Source organism: Magnolia sinica, chromosome 5, assembly GCF_029962835.1.
Source record: "Magnolia sinica isolate HGM2019 chromosome 5, MsV1, whole genome shotgun sequence".
NCBI lineage: Eukaryota > Viridiplantae > Streptophyta > Magnoliopsida > Magnoliales > Magnoliaceae > Magnolia > Magnolia sinica.
Window position 1 is genome coordinate 112752744 of NC_080577.1, and position 27223 is coordinate 112779966.

Consider the following 27223-nt stretch of genomic DNA (forward strand, 5'->3'; position numbering starts at 1 on the left):
TGTAAAGAGATGCTTTGGATGAAGAGGTTCCTACAGGAACTTAGCCTGAAGCAGGAGCAACACGTGGTCTATTGCGATAGTCGGAGTGATATACACTTGAGCAAGAATCCAAGTCAGCATTCCAAGTCGAAGCACATAGAGATTCGATATCACTGGATCTAGGATACTTTGGAATAGAAGGTGTTACAGCTTGAGAAGGTCCACATAAACGATAATGGGTCAGACATGATGATCAAGGCTTTGCTCAAGGGCAAGTTTGAGGTTTGTAGAAACCAGGATGGCTTGAATAAGGTGCATCCCTCCTGAGTCGGAAAGGGAGAGATTTGATGGAATTTTTCTCCTCAGTTCAGACGAGAGATAGCGCAGCGGATGAAAAATCCGGAGTAGTTCACCGCGCTGCACGACCGGTCATGGGTGGCGCTCGACCAGTCGTGAAGTCGAGCTCTGACACGACTCAAAGTCCAGCGACTTTGGGTAATTTTTCTACGAGGTGCTCGACCGGTTGTAGGAGGTGCTCGACCAGTGGTGGGTGTGCTCGACCGGTCATGGACTTGACACGACCAGTCATAGTTATGCAGTTTCGTTCCACGATTTTGTGCAGATTTCGTTTCGTAAGTCCTTCCGCAACTGGGATGCGGAAAGGAGTTTCCTAAAACTCTAAATAGGGGTTCCTAAGGTTTTTCTAGAGACAAGAAAAACACAAGAGGGCTATCAAAGGTGAGAGAGAGAGAGAGGAAAAGAGAGAAAAGAAGCTTGTCGAAGGGATACTATGTTCGTAAAGGTGATCTACCATATCTCAGCACTTCTACATCCTTGTAATTGGTGAGATCTCTCCATTTTTCCTTTTGTTTCTCTTATTGTTTATCCACTCATACGTGAGTGATGAAGGTTTGATCATAGCAAGGTGTGCTTGTGATCGGTTGTAACGTTCTACTTCATAGTGGATTGTTGATTTGGACGAGGTCCCATGGTTTTTACCTCTTTGAGGGTTTTCCACGTAAAAATCTCTTGTGTGGTGTGTGGTTGATGCTTTGATTTATTTCATTGCTTTGTTATTCCATAGTTCTGGTTTGTTCTGTAGGGCTAAATCCTAAGGTTTTGTGCAAGGCCTCCAACATGAATATCAAAATACCCTTGTTGGATGTCATTAAGTAAATAACATCATACACTAAGTTTCTCAAAGATCTTCGTATGGTGAAGTGAGAGCTTAATGTACAAAAGAATGACTTTTTGAAGGAACAAGTTAGTGGAATTATTAAACAGAACACTTCCCTAAAATACGAAGATCCGGGTGTTCATACCATCTCTTGTATCATAGGAAACTTCCGGATTGAACAAACACTTCTCGATTTGGGGGCAAGTGTTAATCTCATACCTTAATCGGTATATAAACAATTGGAACTTCGTGAATTAAAACCCACCAAAAGAACTCTACAACTTGCTGATCATTTTGTGAAGATACTGAGGGGGTGGTAAAAGATGTGTTTATACAAGTCAATCAATTCTACTTCTTAGTGGACTTCATTATCTTGGACATGTAACTTGTTATGAATGCTAGCACTCAAATTCCTGCCATACTTAGATGTCTATGTTGGGGGACTGCGGAAGCACACAGAGGCGGATCTAGGATGGCAACCCAATGGACCAATCAAAAGGGAGAAGTACATAGAGATTTTAATATGGAAAAACCCTTGTGGGAAAAAACCACGGCACAAAGCGACAGATAAACACTATGAAAGTAAAATTACAAAAACAAAGAGCTTACCCGATTCAAATAACCTCGAATCTTAACCTTAATACACCCTTTGAGCCCCTTAGATGAATTTGAAAACCCCTAGGAATATTTTCTAATCCTGTTTAAACCTATATATATAGTATATATACTATATATATAGTATATATACTATATATATAGTATATATACTATATATATAGTATATATATATATATATATATATAGCCTTGGAAAGAATCCCAAACAGAAAAGGAAACTGAGAAGAATCTCATCCCAAACGGAAAAGGAAACTGGGAAGAATCCCATCCCAAACGGAAAAGAAAAATAGGAAGAATCCCATCCCAAACGAAAAAGGAAACTGAGAAGGATCCCAAATGGAAAGGAAACATAAAACTTGATTAAAGACATCAAATACAATAATCTCCACCACGTCTTCAATCATCAAATGTTTAGCTTCTTGTCATTTTCTCTTATTTTTGCCTTGCATTATAGCTCCATCAACGTTTCTCGTGCACACTACGTCTTCTTTTTACGCCATCGCCAAGCCCAGAGAAGTTGCAGAGAACTTGAATTTCTCTGTAGGAACTACCTTGGTGAGCATGTTTGTCAGATTTACGTTAGTATGAATCTTCTCTAGATTTACGTCTCCTTCCTCAAGCACTTGTCGGATAAAATGGTGATGAACATTAATATGTTTAATATGTGAGTGATAAATAATTTTTTAAGCCAAATTGATAGCGCTCTCACTATCATAGTTAATCGACATGGCCTCCTATTGAAGTCCCAACTAATTTATCATGCCTTTTAACCAAACACTTTCTTTAAACGCTTTCGTCACTGCCATGTACTCTGCTTCGGTCGTGTAAAGAGCTACTACATACTGAAGCTTCAACATCCAACTAATTGCTCCACCCGCTAGTACAAATGAGTAACTTGAAGTTGACTTTTTGAAATTTACACTGCCTGTGTAATCTAAATCCACATACCTAACCATTTTTTCTCATGTCTTCTCAAAAGTTAAGACATTATTTTTTATACCTCGAATGTATCGAAGTAGCTATTTCACCATTTTCCAATGTTGCTTACCAGGGTTTGACATATATTTGCTCACAGCACCGACTGGCTGTGAAATATTCAGTCTCGTACAAACCATGACATACATTATACTGCCAACCACATTTGAATAAGGCACATGAGACATATCCTTCTCCTCCTCATCTGTTTTGGGACATTGTTTTGAGAAAAACTTGAAGTGAGCCGCGTGGGGAACGCTCACCGGCCTTGTCTGGTCCATCCCATACTTGATTAACACCTTTTCAAGGTATTCTACCTATAATAACCAAAGCCTGCTCATCTTCCTGTCTCTATGAATATCTAAACAATGTACCATTTAGGTTAGGAGTGGGTTTTTTGTGAAAAGTTTTTCAAATTGCCAATCTTTTGTTATTTTAGTATATAATTTTTGATTTTGTTTTTACAAGCTAATTTTTAGGTATTTGTGTGACATTAAGGTAGTTGGTAAACATTAATGAATTTTGAAAGTTTATAAAATAATAGACTTGTAAAGATTAAAAATGAGTTCTTTTCAGTAATTTTTTTATGGAAATTGTAAACATTAATGAATCATGAATTTCACAATTCACATCTAACTTACACAGCGAAGGTCTAAGTTTGATATTGTATTTGTTAACCTAATAGTTTCCTAGAGTGTTAGGAACCAAGCCTGTTGAACCTTGACTATCTTGAAGGAGAAAAGTTAACGTTATGTATATCGAAAAGGGCTACCTATTGTCTTGAAGAAAAGAAAAGAATGTAATATAAAAAGAAAAAAGACAAAAAACAAGAGTCTTTAAAGTTTAAAGAATGATTAATATTCTGAAAAGAAGAAAAAGAAAGAAAGAAGAATAAATAGTATGAAAGTCGTCAATGTGGAAAAAATAAAATTTCTACTGGATAACTAGTGAGGCTTTGACTTAGTTTCTCTGATTGATCTGGTCGCTTTTAGTGATTATTGGTATTACCATTACTATAAAGAACAGAACTCCTATTGGTGTAAAGTTAGAATTCACTAAGCACCATGGTATTCAATGTTTGAAACTTTTTCCATTAGTTGATTAGTGATTTGAACGCGTATTTTAATTATCTACTGAGTGTACTGGAATATAGACTGAAATTTAGATTGTCATTATTCACAAGAGTTTTGTGCCTTAGAATTATGTTATTTGGGTCGCTTTAATGATACATGATTATACAAAGTTGCTCTTCTAGAATAATTTAGAGTCATGAATTTATGAGTTTCTTTTCATATCTTTTTGTATTTTTGAGAAAGCGAGGGAGGAGTGTCTTCATCGACCTTTAACATTGTTCTTTTTCTCAAACCTTCGGTTTTACTTTATTTTTATGCTATTATTTCTTTTGAGGGCTTTTAATGGATTTTTATTTTTAATTTATGTTTAATTTAATGATTATGGTTTGATTGATACATTATGATTGTTTTGATTGAATTCTTTATATTGGTGAAAGTATTGATCTATAAAATCCCTTATTCTATTGTTAATTCCGGGTATAATAGATGTTTGAAATTCCTTTCAATTGATTATTTTGTTTTTTATGAAAGATCAATCAATTGAGATTCATAACTTTTGTTGGAAATTATTATTGATTTAATTAATTTATCTTTTGATTGGAAGGAATTATCATTCGATTCCAATTAAGTTATTAAATTGAATTGACGAATTAGTAGCAAAGATTTATTAAAAGTGGATCTCTAACGCCTTAGTTCTTTATTTATTGATTATTTCTATACAAATTTTGATTCACCCAAATGGGAAGACTTAAATTTCTATTTGCTTTCTATCACAGTTTTTACCCAGTTTATGTGGATCAACATCGATCTTACTAAGTAATTTATTATTTCGCTACCTGCACTTGGGTGTGCAAACTTAGGATTATAACATTATTCAGCTCTATGCATCCGCATGTTCATCATTGGGCCATAAATATATATATGAATAATGTGCAATAATTCCCTACATTTATATGCATTAGGAATTTGACCGACCCTGCTTAGGTGAATGGAAAAAGGGAAGTTATTTGAGGCTCTTGTAGGGTGTGATACTTGATACACAATGACACATAATTTATATGTAAAGTATACATTATCACAAAATCATTCAAATTGTGGTCACCACTATCCCAAAAGGAAATCGATTGAACTATCCTAACCTTTGATTGAGTGCAATTTTAAAATTGATCGACCATTAATGCCCATCATTTTCCTAGTTAAAAACTCGAATCAGTGTACCTTTTGGTTTACAAGCCATCTAAATTGGGACATGAATTGGACAAATTAACTTCAGTTACATATATGCAACATTTGTAATATAATAGTGTCCATTTATCATCCATCATACTTTGCCAGATCAATCGTCCATGGATATTCCACCTATCTTACTTGAGTGGTGACAACATAGATTTTGAATACATTCCAGTACAAGAGTATTGTGTTATTCAATTATGTTCCACTAACTAACATAGAAAAAGTGAGTGTTATTCTCTACTATATAATTTAGAAGTGGCAAGGGACAAATGTAGCTTGTTTTGGGATTGATAAAACTTTGCATTGTTTGATAACATGAGATGAGTTTTATAATCGAAGTAAATGATGTCTATCTAATTTACAATGAATCCAATAGTATACTTCACAATATGTAATTAAATTTTTGAGTACTATCCCATTCAAAGAGAGAATGGTGGAGATTTTAGCTGCTCACTTTTATAATATATACATAGTAGATGGTTGACAACCAAAACAACCTTCTAATTAAGGGGGCCTATGGATGGCCACATAGAATAATATAAGAAACTTTATGGCATTGCATGACCGTTCCTTTAATGCAACTTAGGAAATGGGGCCCTAATGGCTACCTTGGGCCTCACTCAATCTCTCTCTCTAATGGTCTGTTGTTTTTTAAGTCTTAAATCCTTCAGAAACAAGGCGGGATTTGTTTCCTATTCTGATTGTGATTCTTCCAAAGGCTATATATTTGGGTGTAATCGGGATTGGAAGGAAATTCCAAGGCTTTCTAATTCGTTATAGGGTTTCAAGGGTGTAGCTTGGGTTGACTTGAGGTTGTTTGAATCTGGTAATCTCTCTACTTTTGTATTTTTATACTTTCATAGTGATATCTGTCGCTTTTTAAGGTGGTTTTTTTCTTGAAAGGGTTTTTTCACGTTAAAATTGGGAGTGTTTACATTGTGCTTTCTTGGTGCTATTGAATTACCCTACTTGATTCATCTCTGTGTGCTTTTGCAGTCCCTCAACAAGTGGTATCAAAGATATCGTTGGGGCGTAGGCTTGAATCTATTGCCAATCCTAAGTTTGATGTTGAGAAATACTTCGGAAAAAAAATAATTTTGAATTATGGAAGGTCAAGATGACCAGCTTGTTGATCCAGTAAGAATTGGATGAGGTCCTTAAGAAACGACCTGAATCTATGGATGATAATGAATGGAAAAAATTAGATAAGAAATTAAAATCCTCAATCCAATTGTGCTTAACGAATGAGGTTCTTTATAATATCTTGAGGAAGAAAACCGTAACAAGTTTGTGGGCGAAGTTAGAGGACATCCATGTTAAGACGTTCCTTCAAAATCACCAATACTTGAAGCTGCAGCTGTTCAACTTCAAGATGGCAGAGGGAGGAGATGTTGAAGCCCACATTAACAAATTTAACAAGATAATCTAAAAATTGCCAGATGCCGAGGTAACGGTCGATGAAGCTAGAAGATCTGGCATGTATCTTGTTGAATTCTTTCCTTGCTTTTTATGAGTCTTTTAAGGACACCTTGTGCATCGGCAACATGACCCTTAATGTTGATACCCTTATCTCAGCCTTTCAGGGAAAGGTAATGAGAAGGATGCATGGTAATGAGAAGGATGAATGGTAGCATGGGGGCCTCTACCGATGCTTTGTTTATGAGAGGTAGAAATTTTGAGCGGGATACAAGATCTTCTAGATCAAGATCCAAATCCAAGGGCAAGGGCAAGGGAAAGTTATAGTGCTAGAATTGTGAGATGCTAGGGCACATGAAGAAGGATTTACAAGTCTTAAAGTAAAGAAAGAGAATACAAAGTCTTCTTCTAAGGAGGCTAATACTGCTGTCTGATGAAGAGACAAGCGGAGGTGATGTGTTGTCAACGTCTATGATCAAACACTTATATGATGATCGTAGAGGCAAGTGGATTCTTGACATAGGGACTTCATATCACATGACTCTTCATCGGAGTTGGTTCACCAGTTACAGAGAGTGCGATGATGGACATGTATTTATGGGCAATGATAATGCCTGTAACGTTGTGGCTATTGGTATTGTTCGTATCAAGATGTTTGGTGGAATGAAGTGTACCTTGACTGAAGTGAGGCACATTCCTAACATGAAGAAGAATTTGATTTCTCTCGGTGCACTCGAAGCAATAGGGTGCAGGTTCACCGGTTTTGGTTTCAAAAAGGGCGCTTGAAGTCATGAGAGTAAAGAGGCATAAAAATCTTTACAGGCTAATCAGGAGGACTTCAACAGGTAGAGCTGCAACGGCTATAGCAGATTTCACGTCTGCACGTATGTGGTATGCATGTTTGGGCCACATGAGTGAGCGGGGCATGAAGGTACTTTCTGATCGTTATTTCATTCCTAGTTTTAAATGTCTTGATTTAAATATATGCGATCATTGTATATATGATAAACAATCTAGGTTATCTTTTAAATCTGAAAAATATGTATGTAAGGGTGTGCTTGACTATGTGCATTCTGATGTACGGGGGCTGTCACCAGTGGTTTTCGCTGGAGAGTCGTCATGGTTTGTCACATTCATTGACGACTATTCCCGGAAAGTTTAGATTTATTTCACGAAACATAAAACTGAGGTTTTCACCAATTTCAAACAATGGAAGGCCATGGTGGAAAAACAGTTAGGGCAAAAGGTAAAGGTATTAAGGACAGATAATGGCGATGCGTTTACTTTAGGTGAATTTTAATCAATTTTATAAGGACAAATGGATCATTAGGCACAACACAGTGCGCCACACACTCGAGAAAAATGGTGTGGCTGAGCGGATGAATTAAATTCTCTTGATATGTTTCATGAAAAAAAGATTCTCCTGGAGAGAGCCCGATGCATGATTAGTAATTCTGGGTTGGGCCAAGGACCTATGGACTGAGGCCGTTAACACGACTTGCTATTTGGCGAACTAGTCTCATTCTACGGCTATTGAATGTAAAATTATAGAAGAAGTATGGAGTGGCCATAAAGTGGACTACTTAAATTTATGTATTTTTTATTGTGATACTTACTCTCATGTACCATCAATTGAGAGAAATAAGCTAGATTATAGAGCTAAAAAGTATATCTTTGTTGACTATGGTGATGGTGTTAAAGGATATAGGTATGACCGAGTCACATAAAAAATCGTTATTAGTAGGAATGTCAAATTTTATGAAGGCTCCAAATTCCATAAGAATAATCAAGAGGAGCAATAAGAACCGGAAAAGTTGGTCATAGACATTCAGATTAACACAAGTAATACTCAGGTTGACACAGATATGTAAACAGAGGAACATGAAGAGGTGGAGTAGTTACCTAAAAGAAATCCACTGCGAGATCGCAGGTTACTGGTAAGATACAGGGATGACTTTAATATCTCATATACTCTCATTACAGATGAGGGGGACCCGTCTACTATTTAGTAATCTCTTGATGAGCCTGGTGCAGAAAAGTAGATGGCGACAATGGACGATGGACTCTTTATACAAGAACAATATATGTGAGCTGATGGAGCTTCCAGTGGGCTGAAAAGTGATTGGATGCAAGTGGATCTTCAAGAAGAAACAAGATAGATACAAAGCAAGTTTGGTAGTGAAGGGTTATGCTAAAAGAGAAGACATTGACTTCACAGAGATATTCGCGCCGGTTGTAAAGCAAGTGTCTATCAGATTCGTGTTGGCACTGGTTGTCCAATACGATCTCGAGTTAGAACGGATGGACGTCAAGACTGTATTACTACATGAGGAATTGGAAGAGTATATCTACATGAAGCAACAAGAAGGCTACGAAGTTAAAGGGAACAGAGAATAAGGTTTATAGGTTAATGAGGTCATTGTACGGCCTGAAACAGTCGCCTAGCCTGGGCAGCGGTATAAAAAATTTGACTCTTTCATGTCGAGTTAGAAATTTACTAGGAGTGAATATGATCATTGTGTCTATTACAAGACACTGAGTGATGACAAGTTTATCATCCTGGTATTGTATATTGATGATATGTTGATCTCTAGTTATGACATGTCTTATATTGATGTACTGAAGGCTCAGTTATTCGGGACATTCGAGATGAAAGATCTAGGGGCTGCAAAGAGGGTTCTTGGTATAGATATTCACAGAGACAGGAAGAGGAGTAGGCTTTGGTTATCTTAGAAAGAATACCCTGAGAAAGTATTGATCAAGTATGAGATTGACAAGGAAAAGTCGGTCAGTGTTCCCCATGCGACCCACTTCAAGCTTTCCTCAGAATAATGTCCCAAAACAGATGAGGAAAAGCACGAAATGTCTCATGTGCCTTATTCGAATGCGGTTGGCTGTTTAATATATGCCATGGTTTGTAGTAGACTGGATATTTCACAAATAATCAGTGTTGTGAGCAGATAGCTGTCAAACCCCGGCAAGTAACATTAGGAAGTGGTGAAATTGCTACTTCTATATATTCGAGGTACAATAGACTACGTCTTAAATTTTGAGAAGACAAGGACCAAGTTAGTTGGGTATATGGATTCAGATTATGCAGACAGTGTGGATTCCAGAAAGTTGACTTTAGCTTACACGTTTGTATTATCATATGGAGCAATTAGTTAGATGTCTAAGCTTCAGTATATGGTGTCTTTTTTCACAACTGAAGTAGAGTATATGTTGAGGGTCAAATATTGCATATCAGACCCAATTATTACCTGAATTTATGGACATGATACTATTTAATGCACCAGTTTAATCGTGTTTGTGATGCAAGGTGTATTTACGAGCATGGACTGAAAAAGGATGCTAAAAGTATGGATTTAACGTTCAGAATGCACCAAGGCAAGGGAAGGACTCCAGGGGACAAAGATCGAAGAAATTACATGCCAGGGGTCCGAGAAAATTGAGAAACTGAAGCTCAAGTGGCCTGAAAGTCAGCCAGAATGCAAGATCACTGGGTTTCCATCATCTGTTTGGCTCGAAACTTTATACATGGCTCGAGGACCAAGAACTAACCGTACACGTCAAATTTCAGCCATTGGATCCTCGTGAAAGTTGCTGAACTAACAGATCAGTCCATAAAATCCTGATTTAGGGCCCACCCGCTGTCCAGATACGCTTTAACTTCGGCCCCCACGGCTCAAATGAAATGGGGAACAAGATGGATGGTGTGGATTTCTCATAATCATTATACAGTGTACACAGTACACTTTTTGCACTAAGAGTGCATGGCAACAGGGACGTCTCTTCTTCAAAACAAACGGAACTCTATTTCTGGTATGAAACAGAGACTGTCGGAGATCTCAGTGGGCCATCATCATGGTCCAAATGCTCAATCCGAGCCGTCCATCATGCAGAGGGGCTCGATTTAGCCAAACTCATGTTGATATTATATACCCATGCACCCATACATGCTGGTTTCAACAGTCACAAACGGACAGCCCTGCACTGATTGCAGCGTGATTACCACGTTTGTCCGCGTCCATAACATTCTAAAGCCGGACACATCCAGCTGAAATTTCGTTGTAAAGACAATTGACGCAGTGGATTTCGAAGATACCAAGTACGTGGACCCCACCAACTCTCATCAGAGCCTTCCGTTTCGGTCTCTGCTGTGGAAGCTTGAACAGGGACTTGCGGCGGATCTCTTTGGGCCAACACCGTACATCAACGGTCAGATCTGAACCGTTTATGAGACTCAAACCGCTCCTCTCACTTAGGCCTAGGTGAATAGATTTCAAAATGCATCGGAGATCGGTTTTTGATCGTCCGAACGGAAGATAGACGGAGGAACTGTTTCAATTGATGGGCTGCACTAAACCTGAGAAAAAAATACTCCTTCTCGACTGAAATTTTGAGAGCAATTCAATGGACGGGTCGGATTTCTCGTCTGACATCAATCATGGGCCCACCGACTTCAACAGCGTAAGGTTTACGCATTACGCACGGCCAGACGCAAACGACTTTCGTGGGTCATTGTGCGATCGTATTGATGGTCGGATCCATGATCTGGACCGTACACATGTTACAACAGGTGGCCATAACCCTAGCCAAGATATCAGAATCAAGAGATGAATTGATTTCGCACCGGAATTCTTCTCCAGAAGGTGAGTAGTTTCGCATGGCTCTTTCGCACATTACTGGGCTGCGTAAGGGAACTTTCGCATGAAGTTCTTGGACTCGAGCCGACCTACAGCAGAGTATAAGAGGAGAAGCACGTGAGGAGGCCAGGGGATCGGAGGGAAGAAACGAGAAAGGGCAGGGATCTAAGGCTTGGGGCTGGACGTCTGCATAGAGAGTTTGTTTTTTAAGTTTTAATTTTTAATTTTTAATTTTTTATTATTAGTTGAGAGATTAAGCCCGATCATGTTGGGCTAAACCTCTTAGCTAGGGCTAAGAGGTGAAGCTTGTAGCGTGATGGGAGAACTTGTTGCTTGTGCCTTTTGTTTAGATTGAAGGGGTTTTTGATTTAATTTTATTATGGGAATATTTTTAGTTTTTAATGGCCTGTTATGACTGAAATTACAATGGGTTTGCAATGGCTTTGAGTATTTCTTTTTCCTTATTTTGATTATGACGTCAGGAAGCCCTGTTGTTCGCCATCGTCTCCTGGGCATGGTCGGATGTCGGTACCCTTCCTAACCTTCATAATCATCTGATTGGTTGGTAATTAATTTAATTCTGTTGTTGACTTTGTCTCCTGGGCATGGTTTGGTGATGGAATCTATTCTAATTCATATACGTTTCATCTCTTTAAAATTATATTAGAAGAAGTTCAGTTTAATTTTCATGATTTTTGAAGCAGGCATAAGATCTCCCTGATCTCTACAAGTGGATCCTCTGAATCCCTAGTTTTCTTCCTCTGAATTCCTTAAGTTTTAGATAATTATTCCATAATTATTCCTTAAATTCTATTTGATTTAGATTGCATCTTAGGCTAATTCTATTTCTACCTAGTTTCAGGAAACGTACAAGTTTCAGTCCCTGTGGATTCGACCTCGGTCTTACCGAGTTTATTACTACATCACAAACCTATACTTGGGGAGTGAACAGTATATAGAAGTGACGGAAGCATTTAAAGAAGGCATTTATTTGAGAGGTATGATAAATCAGTTGGGGTTTCAGCAGGTGGTTGTGCCGGTTAATTGTGACAGCGAGAGCGCTATCAATTTGGCTAAAAACTTTGTTTATTATTCACGTACTAAACACATTGATGTTCATCACTATTTTATTCGACAGGTGCTTGAAGAAGGAGGCATAACTCTGTAGAAGATTTACACCAGCGTGAATCCAGATGACATGCTTACCAAGGTGGTTCCAACGGAGAAGTTCAAGTTCTATGTGACTTCTCTGGGTTTGGCGAAGGCATAATAGGAGGGCAGAGCATGCACGAGAAGCGATGGTGGAGCATAATGAGGTCGACTTCCATCCATATTGCTTGTAACCCGGTTTTTCATGAGCGAACTAAACATATTGAGGTCAATTGTCACTTTATTTGGGAGAAATAGCTTCAAAGAAAATTGTCACCCCTTTTATTCGATCTAGGGATTAATTTGTGTTGTAAACAGATGTCTTAAATCTTGTATCTTACCACGCTACTCGACCAGTCGAGGGCCGCTCGACTCGAAGTCCAGCAATATTGTTTTTGGGAGTTCCGTCCAGTCGACTAGTCGAGGGGCTGACTCGACCAGTCGAGGACCTGGCTTGACTAGTCGAGGGTTACGTAGTTGGTGCACAGATTGCATAAATTTGAGACTGCGTAAATTTGAGGCAGTTTTCATACTATTCTAAGTCGATGCATAAGTGGAGTTTCCTAAACTATAAATAGGGGTCCTAGGGCCTTTCTAGGGTATGGCTAAGGCTTCCTAAAGGATTTTCTAGAAGGGTTTCCAGGGGTGTAAAGGCTGTAGTAAGGGTGGGATTCAAGGTTGTTTGAATCGGGTAAGTCCTTTCTCTTTATAATTTATGCTTTCATAGTGGAATTCTATCGCTTTGTGCCGTGGTTTTTTTCCCACAAGGGTTTTCCACGTTAAATCTGTGTGTTCTCTTGTGGTTGCTTGGTACTATTGAATTCCTATCCTAGATCTAGAACTGTGTGATTTTGCAGGTAAAAATCCCAACAAGTTGTGATGCCTCGTCACTGTATGGTGCATGTGGGCAGGCGCATGTGGGCGGACGCTGATGTTGGTGGGGCCTAACGGGCCTGAGCGAGCTACCAGTGGTTGGCAGGCTACTGTGCTGGAAGGGTACTATACTTACAGTAAGGAGTGGAACCTTGTCCCACATCGGAAGGGTTGTTTGAAGTTGTGGTGGTTATATGTGAGGTTGTCACCTTATACTATATGAGGCCTTTTGAGGGAGAACCCTAAGAACAAAACCATGCGGGCTGTGCCCAGAGCGGACAATATCATATAGTGTGGGCTTGGACTGTTATAAATGGTATCAGAGTCGAGGATGGCTCTGCCCTCGATGGTGGATAATGTGACGCCCCGTCACTATGTGGCGCATGTGGGCGGGCGTATATGGGCGGACGCTGATGTGGGGGGGCCTAACGGGCCTGAGCGAGCTACCAGTAGTTGGCAGGCTACTGTACCCATAGTAAGGAGTGGAACCTTGTCCCCGCATCGGAAGAGTTGTCTGAAGTTATGGTGGTTATATGTGAGGTTGTCACCCTATACTGTATGAGGCCTTTTGGGGGAGAACCCTGAGAACAAAATCGTGCGGGCTGTGCCCAGAGTGGACAATATCATACAGTGTGAGCGTGGGTTGTTACACAAGTGGTATCAGAGAAATCATTGGGGCACAGATATGAATCTGGGGATTAACATCAATGTTAAGCACTAGATATGAGATTGAAAAGTACTTAGGAAAAAATAATTTTGAGTTATGAAAGGTCAAGATGATTAGTTCCTTAATCAAGCAAGGCGAAGATGGTGCTTTTGAGGAGTGAAAGTCTACTACGACCGATGATGATTGGAATACTCTTGATAGGAAGGCCTTATCATCACTCCGTTTATGTCTCACAGATGAGGTTCTCTACAACGTCATGAGGGAGAATACTGCGGCTAAGTTATGGGCAAAGTTAGAAGATGTCTATCCGAAAAAATTCTCTGAAAATCGCCTACACTTGAAGCGGCAGTGGTATAACTTTAAGATGGCAGAGGGTGGAGACTTGGAGGCTCACATCAGCAACTTTAACAAATTGGTTTGCAAATTGTTGGATATGGAGGAAGTAATGAAATATGAAGAATAAGCATGTATGTTGCTGAATTCTCTTTCGGCGTCGTATGAGTCATTCAAGGACACAATGTGCAGCATGAATAAAACCCTAAGTGTCGACACCGTTATCTCATCCCTTCAAGGGAAGGCTATGAGAAAGCTTAACGTTGACATGAGAATATTTTCTGATACACTGTTTATAGGGGTAGGAATTCTGAACAAGGTACATGTTCTTCAAGTTCTAGGTCTAAATCCAAGGGCAATGGCAAAAGAAAGGTAAAGTGCTAGAATTGTAGGATAGAAGGACATGTAAAGAAGGATTGTGAAAATCCTAAATTAAAGAGAGAAGATTCTAAGGCTTCATACAGGGAGGCCAATCCCACCACGTCAGATGGATCGAGTGAATGTGATGGTGATGTTTTGTCTGTGTCTACGATCAGACACTTTTACAATGATCGTGAGGACGAGTGGATTCTAAACACAGGGGCATCTTTTCACATGACTCCTCATCGGAGTTGGTTCACTAGTTACAGGAAGTGTGAAAGTGGATAGGTATTTATGGGCAATGACAGTGCCTGTAATGTTGTGCCTGTTGGTACGGTGCGTATCAAGATGTTTGATGGAACAGAGCGTACCTTGACTGATGTGAGGCACGTTCCTGACATGAAGAAGAATCTGATTTCTCTTGGTGTACTTAAGGCAATGGGCTGCAAGTTCACATGTATTGATGGTGCTCTTAAGGTATCCAATGGGGCATGGGTAATCATGAAAGGTAACGACTCAATAACTCGTACAGGTTGATCGAGAGCACTTCAAAAGGTGAAGTTGCAGTTGCTGTAGTAGATTTCACCTCTGCACGTGTGTGGCATATTGGGCATAGCTAGATGAGCGGGCAGGGCAGGAAGGCTGAGACACGCGGACATAGATACAGAGCAGGTGAGCAGTCACCTGTGGGAAGAATCACACGGTATAATTGCGGGATATTGGCGAGGTACATGGACGACTCCAATATTGCAGGGGATTCATCTTCTGTTTAGATGGCTCTAGATGAGCTTGGTGCTGAGAAGTTGAATGTGACTATGAGCGATGTGATGGACTCGTTGTACCAGACTAATATATGGGAGCTAGTGAAGCTTTCAATGGGTTGGAAAGTGATTGGATGCAGGTGGATCTTCAGGAGGATGTAGCATACATATAAGGCGAGGTTGGTGGCGAAGGGTTATGCTTATAGAGAAAGGATCGACTTCTCAGATATATTCGCGTCGACGATATAATAAGTGTCTATTAGATCCGTGATTGGCGCTGATTGACCAATGTGATCTTGAGCTGGAAGGATGGATGTGGAGTCTTCACTTCTTTAAGGGAAATTAGAAGAGTAGATCTACATGAAACAACCAGAGCGGTTCGAAGTTAAAGGGGCTGAGAAAAGACTTTGCAGGAGGTTGTGGTACGGCCCATTGCCTAGGCAAAGGTTTGATTCCTTCATGATGGGTCAGGTATTGTATATCGATGACATGTAGATTACCAATTATGACATGTCTGAAATCAATATACTGAAGACTCAATTAAGTGGGATATTCAGGATGAAGGATTAGGGGGCTGCAAAGATAGTCTCGGCATTGAGACTGGAAGAGGAGTAAGCTTTGGTTATCTCAAGCAGAATACCTTGGGTAGGTATTAATCAAGGAGGTGATGGACTATATAAAGCAGGAGAGCGTTCCCTACGCGTCTCTCCTCAAGTTTTCTTCAGGACATGTCCCAAAATTGATGAGGATAAGCAAGATATATCATGAGCTTTATTCGAATACAGTTAGCAGTGTTTATCATGGTCTGGATTAGATTAGTTATTTCACAGGCTATCAATGTTGTGAATAAGTACTCCGATAAGTAATATTGGGTAGTGGTGAGATGGTAAGAAGACTACATCTTTTCTTTTGGAAAGACATGAACAAAGTTGGTATGGTATATGGATTTAGATTACGCAGGCAGTGTGGATTTCAAGAAGTTGACTTCAGGTTACTCGTTTGAACTACCGGGTAGAGCAATTAGTTGGATGTCTATGTTATCTGACAGGTGCTTGTGGAAGGAGGTGTATCTCTACAGAAGCGATTCACACCAGCATGAATCCGAAAGGCATGATTACCAAGGTCGTTCCTATAGAAAAGTTCAAGTTTTGTGCAACTTCTCTGGGCTTGGTGATGATGGAAAAGAAGGATGGAGTGTGCACGAGAAGCTATGATGTAATGCAGAGATAAGAGAAGAGGTCAAGAAGCTACACGGTTGAAGATTGAAGACATGATGGAGATTGTTGTAAATAGATGTCTTAAATCTTAAATCTTACCGCGCTGCTCGACCGGTCGAGGGAGTTGCTCGACCATTCGAGGGGGCTACTCGACCAGTCGAGGGTCGCTCGACTCGAAGTCCAGCAGCATTGTTTTTGGGAGTTCCGTGCTGGTCGACTAGTCGAGGGGCTAGCTCGAACGGTTGAGGGTGCCCTTCAACCAGTTGAGGACTAGACATAACTAGTCGAGGGTTACGTAGCTGGTGCGCGGACTGTATAAATTTAAGGTGATTTTCGGACTATTCCAAGTCGGTACGTAAGTGGAGTTTCCTAAACTATAAATAGGGGTCTCTAATGCCTTTCTAGGGTATGACTAAGGCTTCTTAAAGGGTTTTTAAGGGTTTCTAGAATGGTTTCTAGGGGTGTAAAGGGTGTAGCAAGGGTGAGATTTGAGGTTGTTCGAATCGGGTAAGTCCATTCTCTTTGTAATTTATGCTTTCATAGTGGAGTTCTGTCACTTTGTGTCATGGTTTTTTTTCCACAAGGGTTTTCTATATTAAATCTGTGTGTTCTCTTGTGGTTGCTTGGTGCTATTGGATTGCTATCCTAGATCTAGATCTGTGTGATTCCGTAGGAAAAAATCCCAACAATTTGCTAATGTTCTTACAAAGTCCTTAAGTTGAGATGCTCTTTATCGTGTTCGTGATAAGTTGGGCATGATCAGCATCTATGCTCCAACTTGAGGGAGAGTATAGAGAATGTTATTGTATAGTATATATGGTTAGTAGTGCATTTATACACATGCATTTGCACACTTTCCTCTTCTCCTGTGGTGTGTTATATGCTCTATTATAATAAAATATTGTGTGTTAGGGCAAGCAAGCCTAACGCAATATCTTTCCCAAACTCTCCTCCTCTTTCTTCTCTCTCAATCTTCTCCTATTTTCTTCACATTATAATCATTAAACCATTCTCTATTAGCTTCTCTACGCCAGAGAGTGACATGAACTCCCTAGAGAAAAGCATCACCCTTCAGGCACTTGGGATAGTACGCAACGCCCTGCCTCTCGACAGCATAACTCTTATTGTCAAGCGGATCAAACTGCAAAGGGACTGGCTGAAATTGAAAGTTGATGGTTCATCGAGAGGAAATCCAGGCAAGAGCAGTGGTGGGGGAGTCTGCAGGGACCATGCAGGGCGGTTAATCTTTGCATTCCATAAATATTATGGGAGAGCATCGAACACCATTGCGGAACCATAGGCAATGTTAGATGGCTTAGACATTTGCTCCAATCTAGGTCTTTTCAACATTATTATCGAGACCGGCCGACTCCAAAACCATAGTGGACGTGGCCAGAGATCACCGAGCATCCAGCCCCTGGAATATTTGGTACAGATTGGGTGCCATCCATCAAAAGTGTCACCCCCTTAATCTTAAAATTTAGCAAACATACTGTGAAGTCAGCTAGGTAGTGGATGCCTTAGCAAGGATGGCTAGTGAAGGGTGCCCCAACAAACTCTATATATGCCGAGCTAATCTCCCGAGAATGATTAGGGGAGCTTTAGTGTTACACAATGTTAGGGTAGGGATTGTCAGGAGAAACCTGAAGTAGGGGCCTAAGTAGAAGGATTTTCTAATAACTTGGTAAACATATCAAGGACAACTTTTGAGAAGCCGAAAAAAACATGTGGCAAAATCCTTAAAAGATCCGAAAAGGCTTCTAATATAAAGAAAGAGATTGATGCTATTCGAGGAAAGGACATTGCTCAAGATCATTGAGGAACTTGAGAGCTTGGAAGAGACTTTGAATGAAAGTATCCAAGAAAGTTTAGGATCACATGCTGGAAAATCAATCTATGGTAAGAACAGAGGATCCACTGAGGATGAAGATGAAGTCTCGAGAGGAAGAATTGGTTATGGATGGTGGAAGGTTAACTGTGGTAGGGGCATGGAGTGTAGGATGTTCCTACTGCTGTGGATGGTGAAAGGTTGACTGTGGAGGGACATGGAGTGCAGGGTGATTCGTTACTGTGTCGCTGGGTTCTGTCTAGAGTAATGTCGATGATGTTGTTGTTTAGGTTGGTTGGCAGTTAGCGTTGGTGGTTTGCTCAGCTTTTGTTGGCAGCAAGCTCTTCCAGTTGGGAGGCGGGTTTGGCTGGTTCGGTCCAATGTGTGCAGGAGATTTTCTTACCTTAACTTTTCAACTACCTTTGTTGTGCAGTACGTGCTCAGTATGATTGCAGAGTGGTGTTATGGTTGCCCTTTGTCCTTCTCAAGCTGCAACAGTTGCTGAGAGCTGAAGAGGGATCTGTTGGAGGTTCTTGTGGGCTTGTCTCTTTATGCCTATAAAGGCGTTGTTGCTATCCTGTTTTTGAGGGCCATGTGTTGTGGGGGCATGTGATGGTGATGGCCATTTCTTTTCCTCGGTTTTAGGTTGTCTTGCTTGGTATATGATAGGTGAGGCCTGCTTCTTTTTGTGGTGCCCATCTGAATGAGCGTACAACTTATTTTATCTATCAACAAAGTTAGGTGGTTTGTTCCACGAAAAATGTGGCATCCTAGTGAAAAAACATCTAAAAAATCTTAAGATATACAAGTTTATAAAGAGAAAATAAGGAGGGAAGAAATTATTATCCGTTTGTCCATCTGGTTCGCCTTATAAATGATTTAAACTATTGATTTTAATTTAGGGGCTATCTTAACCGTAAAATAAGAGGGGTGATAAGATCATCCATGATCTTGTACTGCTTAGGGGGATCATTGGGCTTTCACAGTCCATCTTAACCTTTAAGAAAAGGTCCCCATATTGTATAGACCATCAGATCTTATAGACTTACCCATCCAGATGAACTTTTAGTGGTATTAAAGTGATATAAGATGGACATTTAGTCGACTTTGCATCTATAATTGAAGTAAAAGTGCCTATTGAAATCCAATATTCTATTATTTTAAAATGTTTATTTAATTAAATATATCATTTGTCTCCATATCCTTTTCTGAGCAAGGGAAAGGAGGCGCGCAAAACAAGAAGAGAAGAAGATGCAGATATTCGTGAAAACCCTAACGGGGAAGACAATAACCCTAGAGGTTGAATCGAGTGACACCATCGACAATGTCAAGGCCAAGATCCAGGACAAGGAAGGAATCCAGCCCGATCAGCAGCATCTGATTTTCGCTAGGAAGCAGCTCGAAGATGGCCGTACACTTGCCGACTACAATATCCAGAAAGAATCAACTCTGCATCTTGTTCTGAGGCTTCACGGTGGGATCATAGAGCCTTCTCTGATGGCTTTGGCCAGGAAATATAATCAAGATAAGATGATTTGCCAGAAATGTTATGCACGCCTACATCCGAGGGCTATGAACTGCAGGAAGAAGAAGTGTTGCCACAACAACCAGTTGAGGCCAAAGAAGAACATCAAGTAAATTTGATTATGGAAGTAGGAAACATTAGATATCGGACATAAGATTTTTGCTTCTAGAAATGAGTTTCTGAAGAGGATTGGAAATATATGGATTGGGATTTTCGACATGGGTTGTTGCCAACCCTTGTTTATTTTGTTTCCTACTTGATTTTTGTTCAGACCATTAATTAACTGCTTTGATTATGTTAAATCTTTCACAAAAAAGAAAAAATCCTTTTCTGAGCAAGATCAAAATTATATCAATCAAGATAATATCAGTGCATGAAGGATGGTACAGAAAAGAGATATCAAGGCTAACTTGGAGAATAGAGAAACTAAGGAGTTGTCAAATATATTTAAAAAAAAATAGAAAAATTACACTAAGAAAGAGAGAGAATAGATAAATAAAATTGGGGGGGGGGGGGGGGCGGGGGAGGGGGGACCCAGTACTGGCCAACCCCAATAATGGTAGCTAATGAGCACCCCGCCGTCGACTAGTCCATGACTACCTTTAACAGATGGACCAAATATAAACTAGGCCCAACAACCTTTACTATGTCATATAGATGATTTTTATAATATCATCTAATTTTTCTTTTATGTAATGATGCAAGGACCATCATGAGCTATCCAAGGGCATTTGGATAGCACGTATGAGCCCCACATCTAAGCGTAAAGCATAATAAGCCCGGTTGAAAGCCAGAGTTACTTTTTATTAAGATTATATGTATCCTATTCTGAGCCAATAATTGATCATTTGTGGCCTAATTTAGGCCACGTGTGGAAAAGTGACTTTTTTTTTTTGTCAAGATCTTACCAATGATGTGGTCCTTTTTGTGGTTAATAGTCTAGATCTCCTCTAATACTGATGATCAATAGATAAATTTAAATAAAAGGCATAATAAAAAATTAGATTAAACCAACATATTTATAGCTCTTGATATTGTGATAATGTCATATAATCTGATAATGTATGGTGGGGCCACACATTTTATGTTATTTATAATCAAGAAATGTGCAGCTCAATAAGTTCTAATGATTTATCATTAAGTGCACGTGTCCGTGCATGAGAATGCAAATCTTTTTCAATTATCCTATCACTATTGATCATGGGTCCGCTAGTGATTGGAACCATCATCAACCGTAATGACTAATGTTGATAATTAGATCCATGATGAATACTGATGATCATTGGTGATGCTTAACTTCATTATTCAAATTACCATTACTTTCATTAATTCTTATGATATTGCATTATATATGGTATTATGATTTTTCAATGTGATTAGATTAATACCTCATTTAACATTAGAACTTCAAAATTTTGTTATAGTTATCCTTATAATTAAGGTTATGCATAACTTGAGCGGGAGCTCATGCCAACCACTAAATGGTGTCTCCACCCATACTACTACCCATTTAGGTATGTAGATTTTTAGATTTCATTTAAGACGAATTCGTTACTTATGTAACTTGAAAATTTACATGATATGTAGAAATGCTAATGACAAGGGTCAATACTCGTAATTAGGTAGTGATACTTTTTACAATGTATAATAACCACTAAAGTACTAATAGCTTGACAACTCAATGATACAAATTTAATGACAATAATTATGAAAGCTAGTTTCGTGTTTTGAAATGCTATCTACATGAGAAAGACATTTCGTAAACTTTAGATATGGTTTAAGAGGAACCAATTTACTGAAAATAAGAACTTAGTAGAACATTAGGCTATGATGAACATTACAATAAGTGACGTAAGTAGAATTGCTTTGCTCGAAATGTCCTTATTAGCACCATGTACAAGGAGCTCAACTTACATATGAAGTACATGAGACCACTAGGGGAATTTGGAATTTGAGTGGTTGATTTAAATTAGAGCAATGGAATTTGAGTTTCAAGAGTATATGCTGCTAGTTGGTTGCTCCATTAAAGATCATATTTGAAAAATGGAGCAAATGATAGGTGTATTAGGAATGGTGGATGTACATTGATATTGAATCAAAATATTATCGCAATGTACCGTTTCTTGCCCGAGTCATGGGCTCCAATCAATAGGATTCTAAATTACAATAATTCAATTACTATGACCAGAGACTTTTTAGCCACTCGATACGTAAGGTTGAAAAAAATGCAATGCAACTAGGTGAAGCCAAGGCCCTCATGACAAAGTTCATCAAGCGGAAAGCAAACATGAAATGGTTTAAACCATACAAGAAAATAAAAAAGAAATCAAGAACAGAAGCCCAAAGAAGTGTTCATAAGACATGGAGTAATCAATTTTAAAATTAAATAAAACAGAAAAAGACAAACTAATCCACTAGATTCTAAGAGAGTACTCAAAATCAATATTTTATTACTAAAATATTAATGTAAAAGTGCAAGCCTTGATTTAAGCGTCTATTTGGTTTTCCAATTTCTTATGAAATGCAAAGTAAATAAGCAATTATTATTATTTTCAGGTGTTTGTTGAAACAGGAATTGTATCACTCCTAAATCAAGAGTTAAATACACTTGTACAGTAAATATGGTAAATTGTAATCATTATATTTTCACACTATAAAACTATCATTTTTACAGTGATTTTTTTTTCAACAGAAAATTCTGATTAGATTGTTGTAGAATTTTACAGGACATAAACATTTCGGGCTACCCTCGGAGAGGAAAAAAAACCTCCTGGGCAGTCTATCGTAATCTCTTTACATTAGTTACTCAAGTCGAGGTCAACTCATCCCTCATCGAAGATTCTCTAATAGAACCTAGCCCCACCTTATCTAGCAAAACAAGACCACGTATGAGGTGAGGGAGATCGGAGGTCTCCCTAAATATGCAACTCCCTTGCCGATCACTACCTTCACTGGCCAACCCATCTGTTGGTCATTACCCTCTCTCATAATGTGAACAAACTAAAAATTCCCCCTCTCTATAGGCCCGCTATCCGGTTATACCAATAACTCCACTTCCAAGCCATCTGGGTACGGCAGTTGAGAGCTTCCACCACAAATTTTGAGTCTGATTCAACCACCACCTTGGATAGGCCTTGATCCAAACATAGGATGATCTCGTTATAAACCGCTCGCAGCTCAGCGATGTTGTTGGGGCCCACCCCATAACTAAAAAAGAACACAGAAAATAGGTTGTGGTTGGCCCCTCTACAGATACCTCCTCCTCCAGATAACCTCGAGTCCCTTTTGGCAGACCCGTCCACGTTTAACTTAGCCCAACCTTGGACAGGCTTGATCCACTTCACTAGCTCATAAATCTTTGAAGGAGGGGAAGGCGGAGCGATCTCGAACCCCCTTAGGATTATCCGGTTGGTCGTCGACAAAAAGTTAGAAGGCCCTTTCCCCTTGTTGACCCATGACAACCACCATTCTACTCGGACAATCATGGACGTGCTGGGGACATGCCACTCGTCAAATTTGGATGCATTCCTGGCTTTTCAAATCTCCCATAGGATAAGGCATGGGGTCAGACCATGCAACAAAGTTATGCTCCTATCTAGCGGGAGAGACGCCCACCATTGTTCCATTCTATCTTGAACCGAAATTTGAGATAAAAGGGCTATGCCAAAGAGGCCGTTGAAATGACGCCATACCTTTGTTGCAGTATTGCTGCTGGTAAAAAGGTGGACAAGGGATTTGTGACTAGGCCGCTGATTTGGACCTTCTAGGTAGCAGACGCATTTCGAAACTAAGCAGATCTCTTTATTTTGTATCCTGTCATCAATTGGGATAGCTCCTTTTAGCCACCTCCAAACGAAAGTGGAGATCTTGGGAGGCATTTTTTAATGCCACACCCATTTTTACAGTGATTTATAGGTGAAACAAACAATGTAGTAAAATCATCATTGCAATCAAATGTGAGTGATGTCACCCCACGATTACAAAAGTAAATAATCATTACCAATTTACAGTCATTTAGAGTTGTAATTGGAAAACCAAACAGGCCCTAAACTTAATAACGATGATGTATGGATTGCACTCTTAATATACGGAAACATATTAGTATCACATAGGAAATATTTGATGCATTAGAGAATATGGTTGTCTAGGCAAGTATTGGAAATATGGTGGTACGTTTCAATAAAACTTCAAGACATGTTTACATATTTAGAAATCAAAACATTACAACATCACAAAAAACAAGTATGTATAATAATTTTCATTTGTATAGAATTTTAAACTATATGCTATCTAACAGAAATGATGCAATTATATAAAAAATGAGTTCAACTAGTTCATAAGTCATACAATACAAGTACTAAAAACACAACAAATGCACACAAATATTAAAAAACAAAAAAAAAAACAAAAAACATGTCTATACCCACGCAATCTTACTAGAGATATTAAACTAGTGTCGCATCGCGACAAATGATATTTTTGACAAAATCGTCCATTATATATATATATATATATATATATATAGAGAGAGAGAGAGAGAGAGAGAGAGAGAGAGAGAGAGAGAGAGAGAGAGAGAGAGAGTCATGCTCCCCTGCGCACCTACGCATGTACGCACCTTTGCACACGTGCCATGGGTGTCTAATCTGAACGGTCCATGTGATGCGGAATCCCATGAAACCCCATGTGACAAATTTTCACCCCGATCTAAAATTATGGTGGGCCATAGCAAAGAGAAATGCAAATCAAGGGAGGAAACTGTTTTCATTTTCCATGGCCCATCAAAGTTTTAGATCAAAGTAAAACTTGGGCTGGGGGGTTTCACGAGGTGCTGCTTCACATGAACGGTTCAAATTTTGGATCCACATCACATCACGTATGATGGGTTCTCAAAAAAGTTTGTACGTAGTACGTACAAACTGGTTCGCAGGTGAGCATTTCCGTGTGTGTGTATATATATCGGCATGTAGTACTAGCTAATACAAGGCAACCTATAATAGGGCTTTATTATCAACTGTTTACATCCAATTTTTACGTAGTTATGTCTGGTTCATTTTGCACACATGTACGACCAACTCGGACCGCCCAGATTAGGCCCCTACCCTAGGGTGAATCTAGGTCTTCTGTTTTTTCAAGGGAATGATCTTAACCATCTAATTGTTTCTTTGAATTTGGACAGATGACCATATCCTTTGTACCATCCATTCAATAGTGGCCAACTGGATGGTTACGATTATTAGATCAGTGAGATTTCCAGCTTAGGACCCTTCAGAAATGGACCGCCCTACAATTTATAACATCTGCACTGATAAACATGTACTCCGCGGGTACGATTGATAAGATAGCGGAACTATAATATGGATAGAACTGATAATCGTAGTTGGGTGACTGATATCATATGTTACATCCCTATTTAAATGGATGAATAGTGGAAATTGAAGAATGAGATATATTCTGGAAAACTAAAATCTCGATCGATATGTTTTTGGTTAGAGTTTGGAAAGTTTCTAAGAAAATGGAATCTGTGCAATATGTATATTCGGAGAGAGAGAGAGAGAGAGAGAGAGAGAGAGAGATCTGAAACATCAATACGAAGGTTTTTGTCTAGTTTCGAAACTAGCATATGAAAAAAGAAAATCTTTATAGGGAGAGAGACGAAAGTAAAAAAAAAAAAACAGAAGAAGAAGAAAAAAAAAAAAGAAATTTTCTGGAAAGCTGAAATCTCAATCAGAAGGTGTTTGGTTAATTTTGAAACTTATCTAAGAAAATAGAGTCCCTAAGGCAGATAGATGGAAGAGAAAGGGAGAGTGATATTTTTTCTATAAATCTGAAACCTAAATCGAAAGGTGTTTGGCTCGTTTTGAAAATAAGCCACGAAAACGAGAATCCCTCTCTGAGAGAGAGAGAGAGAGAGAGAGAGAGAGAGAGAGATCAAAGGAATGCAGTTTCAGATTTTTCTTAAAATGAAATTTCACCGCTGCATGTACATTCAAAAATTCAAGTAAATCTACCAAAGCAGAAAACCTAATAAATCCTAAAAAGAAAAGGCAAACACAAAGGAACTGAAATAAACATCAATCAGTCATATCACCTCACGTCCAAAACCAAAACCCTGACTTTTATGAAATCCCTCTTACTGAGATTATAAATTTCTAGTACAAAACACGAAAATAAATCATAATCACGAGATCCGATGCATTCAAATCTCAGACAAAAGATCGTAAGATCTCAGCTCCATTACTGTTGAAAAGACCATTTCTAAGACGTTTTTCAATCACAGATCCTCAGATCGGGCTCGTTCTTCCATATAAATAATAAAAAAAGAATACAAAAACCTAGGAAATCTCAAAAAACAAGCATTCTCAGCAGTCAAATCAAATAAAGCAAAACAAGAGAAAAAACAAAAACAAAAAACAAGAAGAAGAAGAAGAAGAAGAAGAAGGAAAAACTATGAGATTTCAGGTCCTCTCCCAGCTGATCTGATGTCCTCCTCAGTTTCACGTTCAAGATCTAAATCAAAACGATCAAACGAACAAAAAACGAGCAATTTTTTCCGAGGTAAAACGCATTTATTCTGCTCAACTTCTCATTCCAGATCTGAAATCAAACAATCAAACAAAGCTCAAACAGCTCTGACGAGCAAAAACCAGAAAAGCAAGACATAAGAGACCATATTTTTGCACTTGTATCACCAAAGCAGCTTCCATAAGCTAAGAAACGGTTAGAACGGAAGAGAAAACGAATCAGCAGCTAGAAAATGTCAGATTTTTTTCATTCCCCTCCTTTTTTTCGCATTTTGTGGAATTTTTTACCTGGAGCTGCTGCAAAACTCGTAGAGCTTTCCTCTATTGGAGAAGATGATGAGAGCCACCTCAGCATCGCAGAGAACAGAGAGTTCGTAGGCTTTCTTCAAAAGCCCGTTTCGGCGTTTGGCGAAAGTCACCTGGCGATTGATTTTGTTCTCGATCCGCTTCAGCTCTACCCTTCCTCTTCCCATTTCAGCAGAGAGAGAGAGAGAGAGAGAGAGAAAAAGAGAGAGAGAGAGAGAGAGAGAGAGAGAGAGAGAGAGAGAGAGAGAGAGAGAGAGAGAGTATTTTTTTTTTTTTTTTTTCCGGTTTTGAGAGTGAAGCTAGTATGTATTTATACTGAAGGGAGTTGCTAGGCGTTGGGCATCTGAAACCCCTCCATTTTCGCCCTGATCGACCCTTTTCAGGAATTTCATTGTACACCGACGGATGACGGAAGTTTCATACTCAAGCATGCCAGCAGCTTCATTGTCTTTTTATTTATAAACATATATCCAAACCGTTAAACCTGCAGGACCCCACCTTTGATAATGAATAGTTAAAAGGTACGTGGAGTTTTCTCTTCTTAGTCTATTCCTTGTGCAGGTAATG

At 39.1% G+C, this 27223-nt stretch overlaps 2 protein-coding genes across 4 annotated transcripts in view; one reads left to right on the top strand and one right to left on the bottom strand.

The window, feature by feature from the left end:
- LOC131246766 (agamous-like MADS-box protein MADS4) overlaps positions 1-26899 on the bottom strand; it is a 62683-nt gene extending 35784 nt beyond the window's left edge. Inside the window, exon 1 of one of the 3 annotated variants that reach the window (XR_009171496.1) lies at positions 26639-26898. Coding sequence is in view for 2 of the 3 variants with exons in the window: in XM_058247156.1 (XP_058103139.1) it covers positions 26639-26823 (185 nt within the window). In the remaining variant the exon portion in view is untranslated. Of the gene's footprint in view, positions 1-26638 lie in introns of all 3 variants that reach the window. The other 2 variants (XM_058247156.1, XM_058247155.1) reach the window with 2 other exon arrangements.
- On the top strand, positions 19519-20108 carry LOC131246767 (ubiquitin-ribosomal protein eL40 fusion protein-like). Its single transcript, XM_058247157.1, has one exon. The coding sequence runs from the start codon at positions 19556-19558 to the stop codon at positions 19940-19942; it is 387 nt and encodes a 128-aa protein (XP_058103140.1). The 5' UTR covers positions 19519-19555; the 3' UTR covers positions 19943-20108.
- Positions 26900-27223: the final 324 nt, after the last annotated feature.

Bases quoted from the DNA above. Each gene is read 5' to 3' on its own strand.
- LOC131246767 (XM_058247157.1), top strand. From the start codon at position 19,556: ATGCAGATATTCGTGAAAACCCTAACGGGGAAGACAATAACCCTAGAG.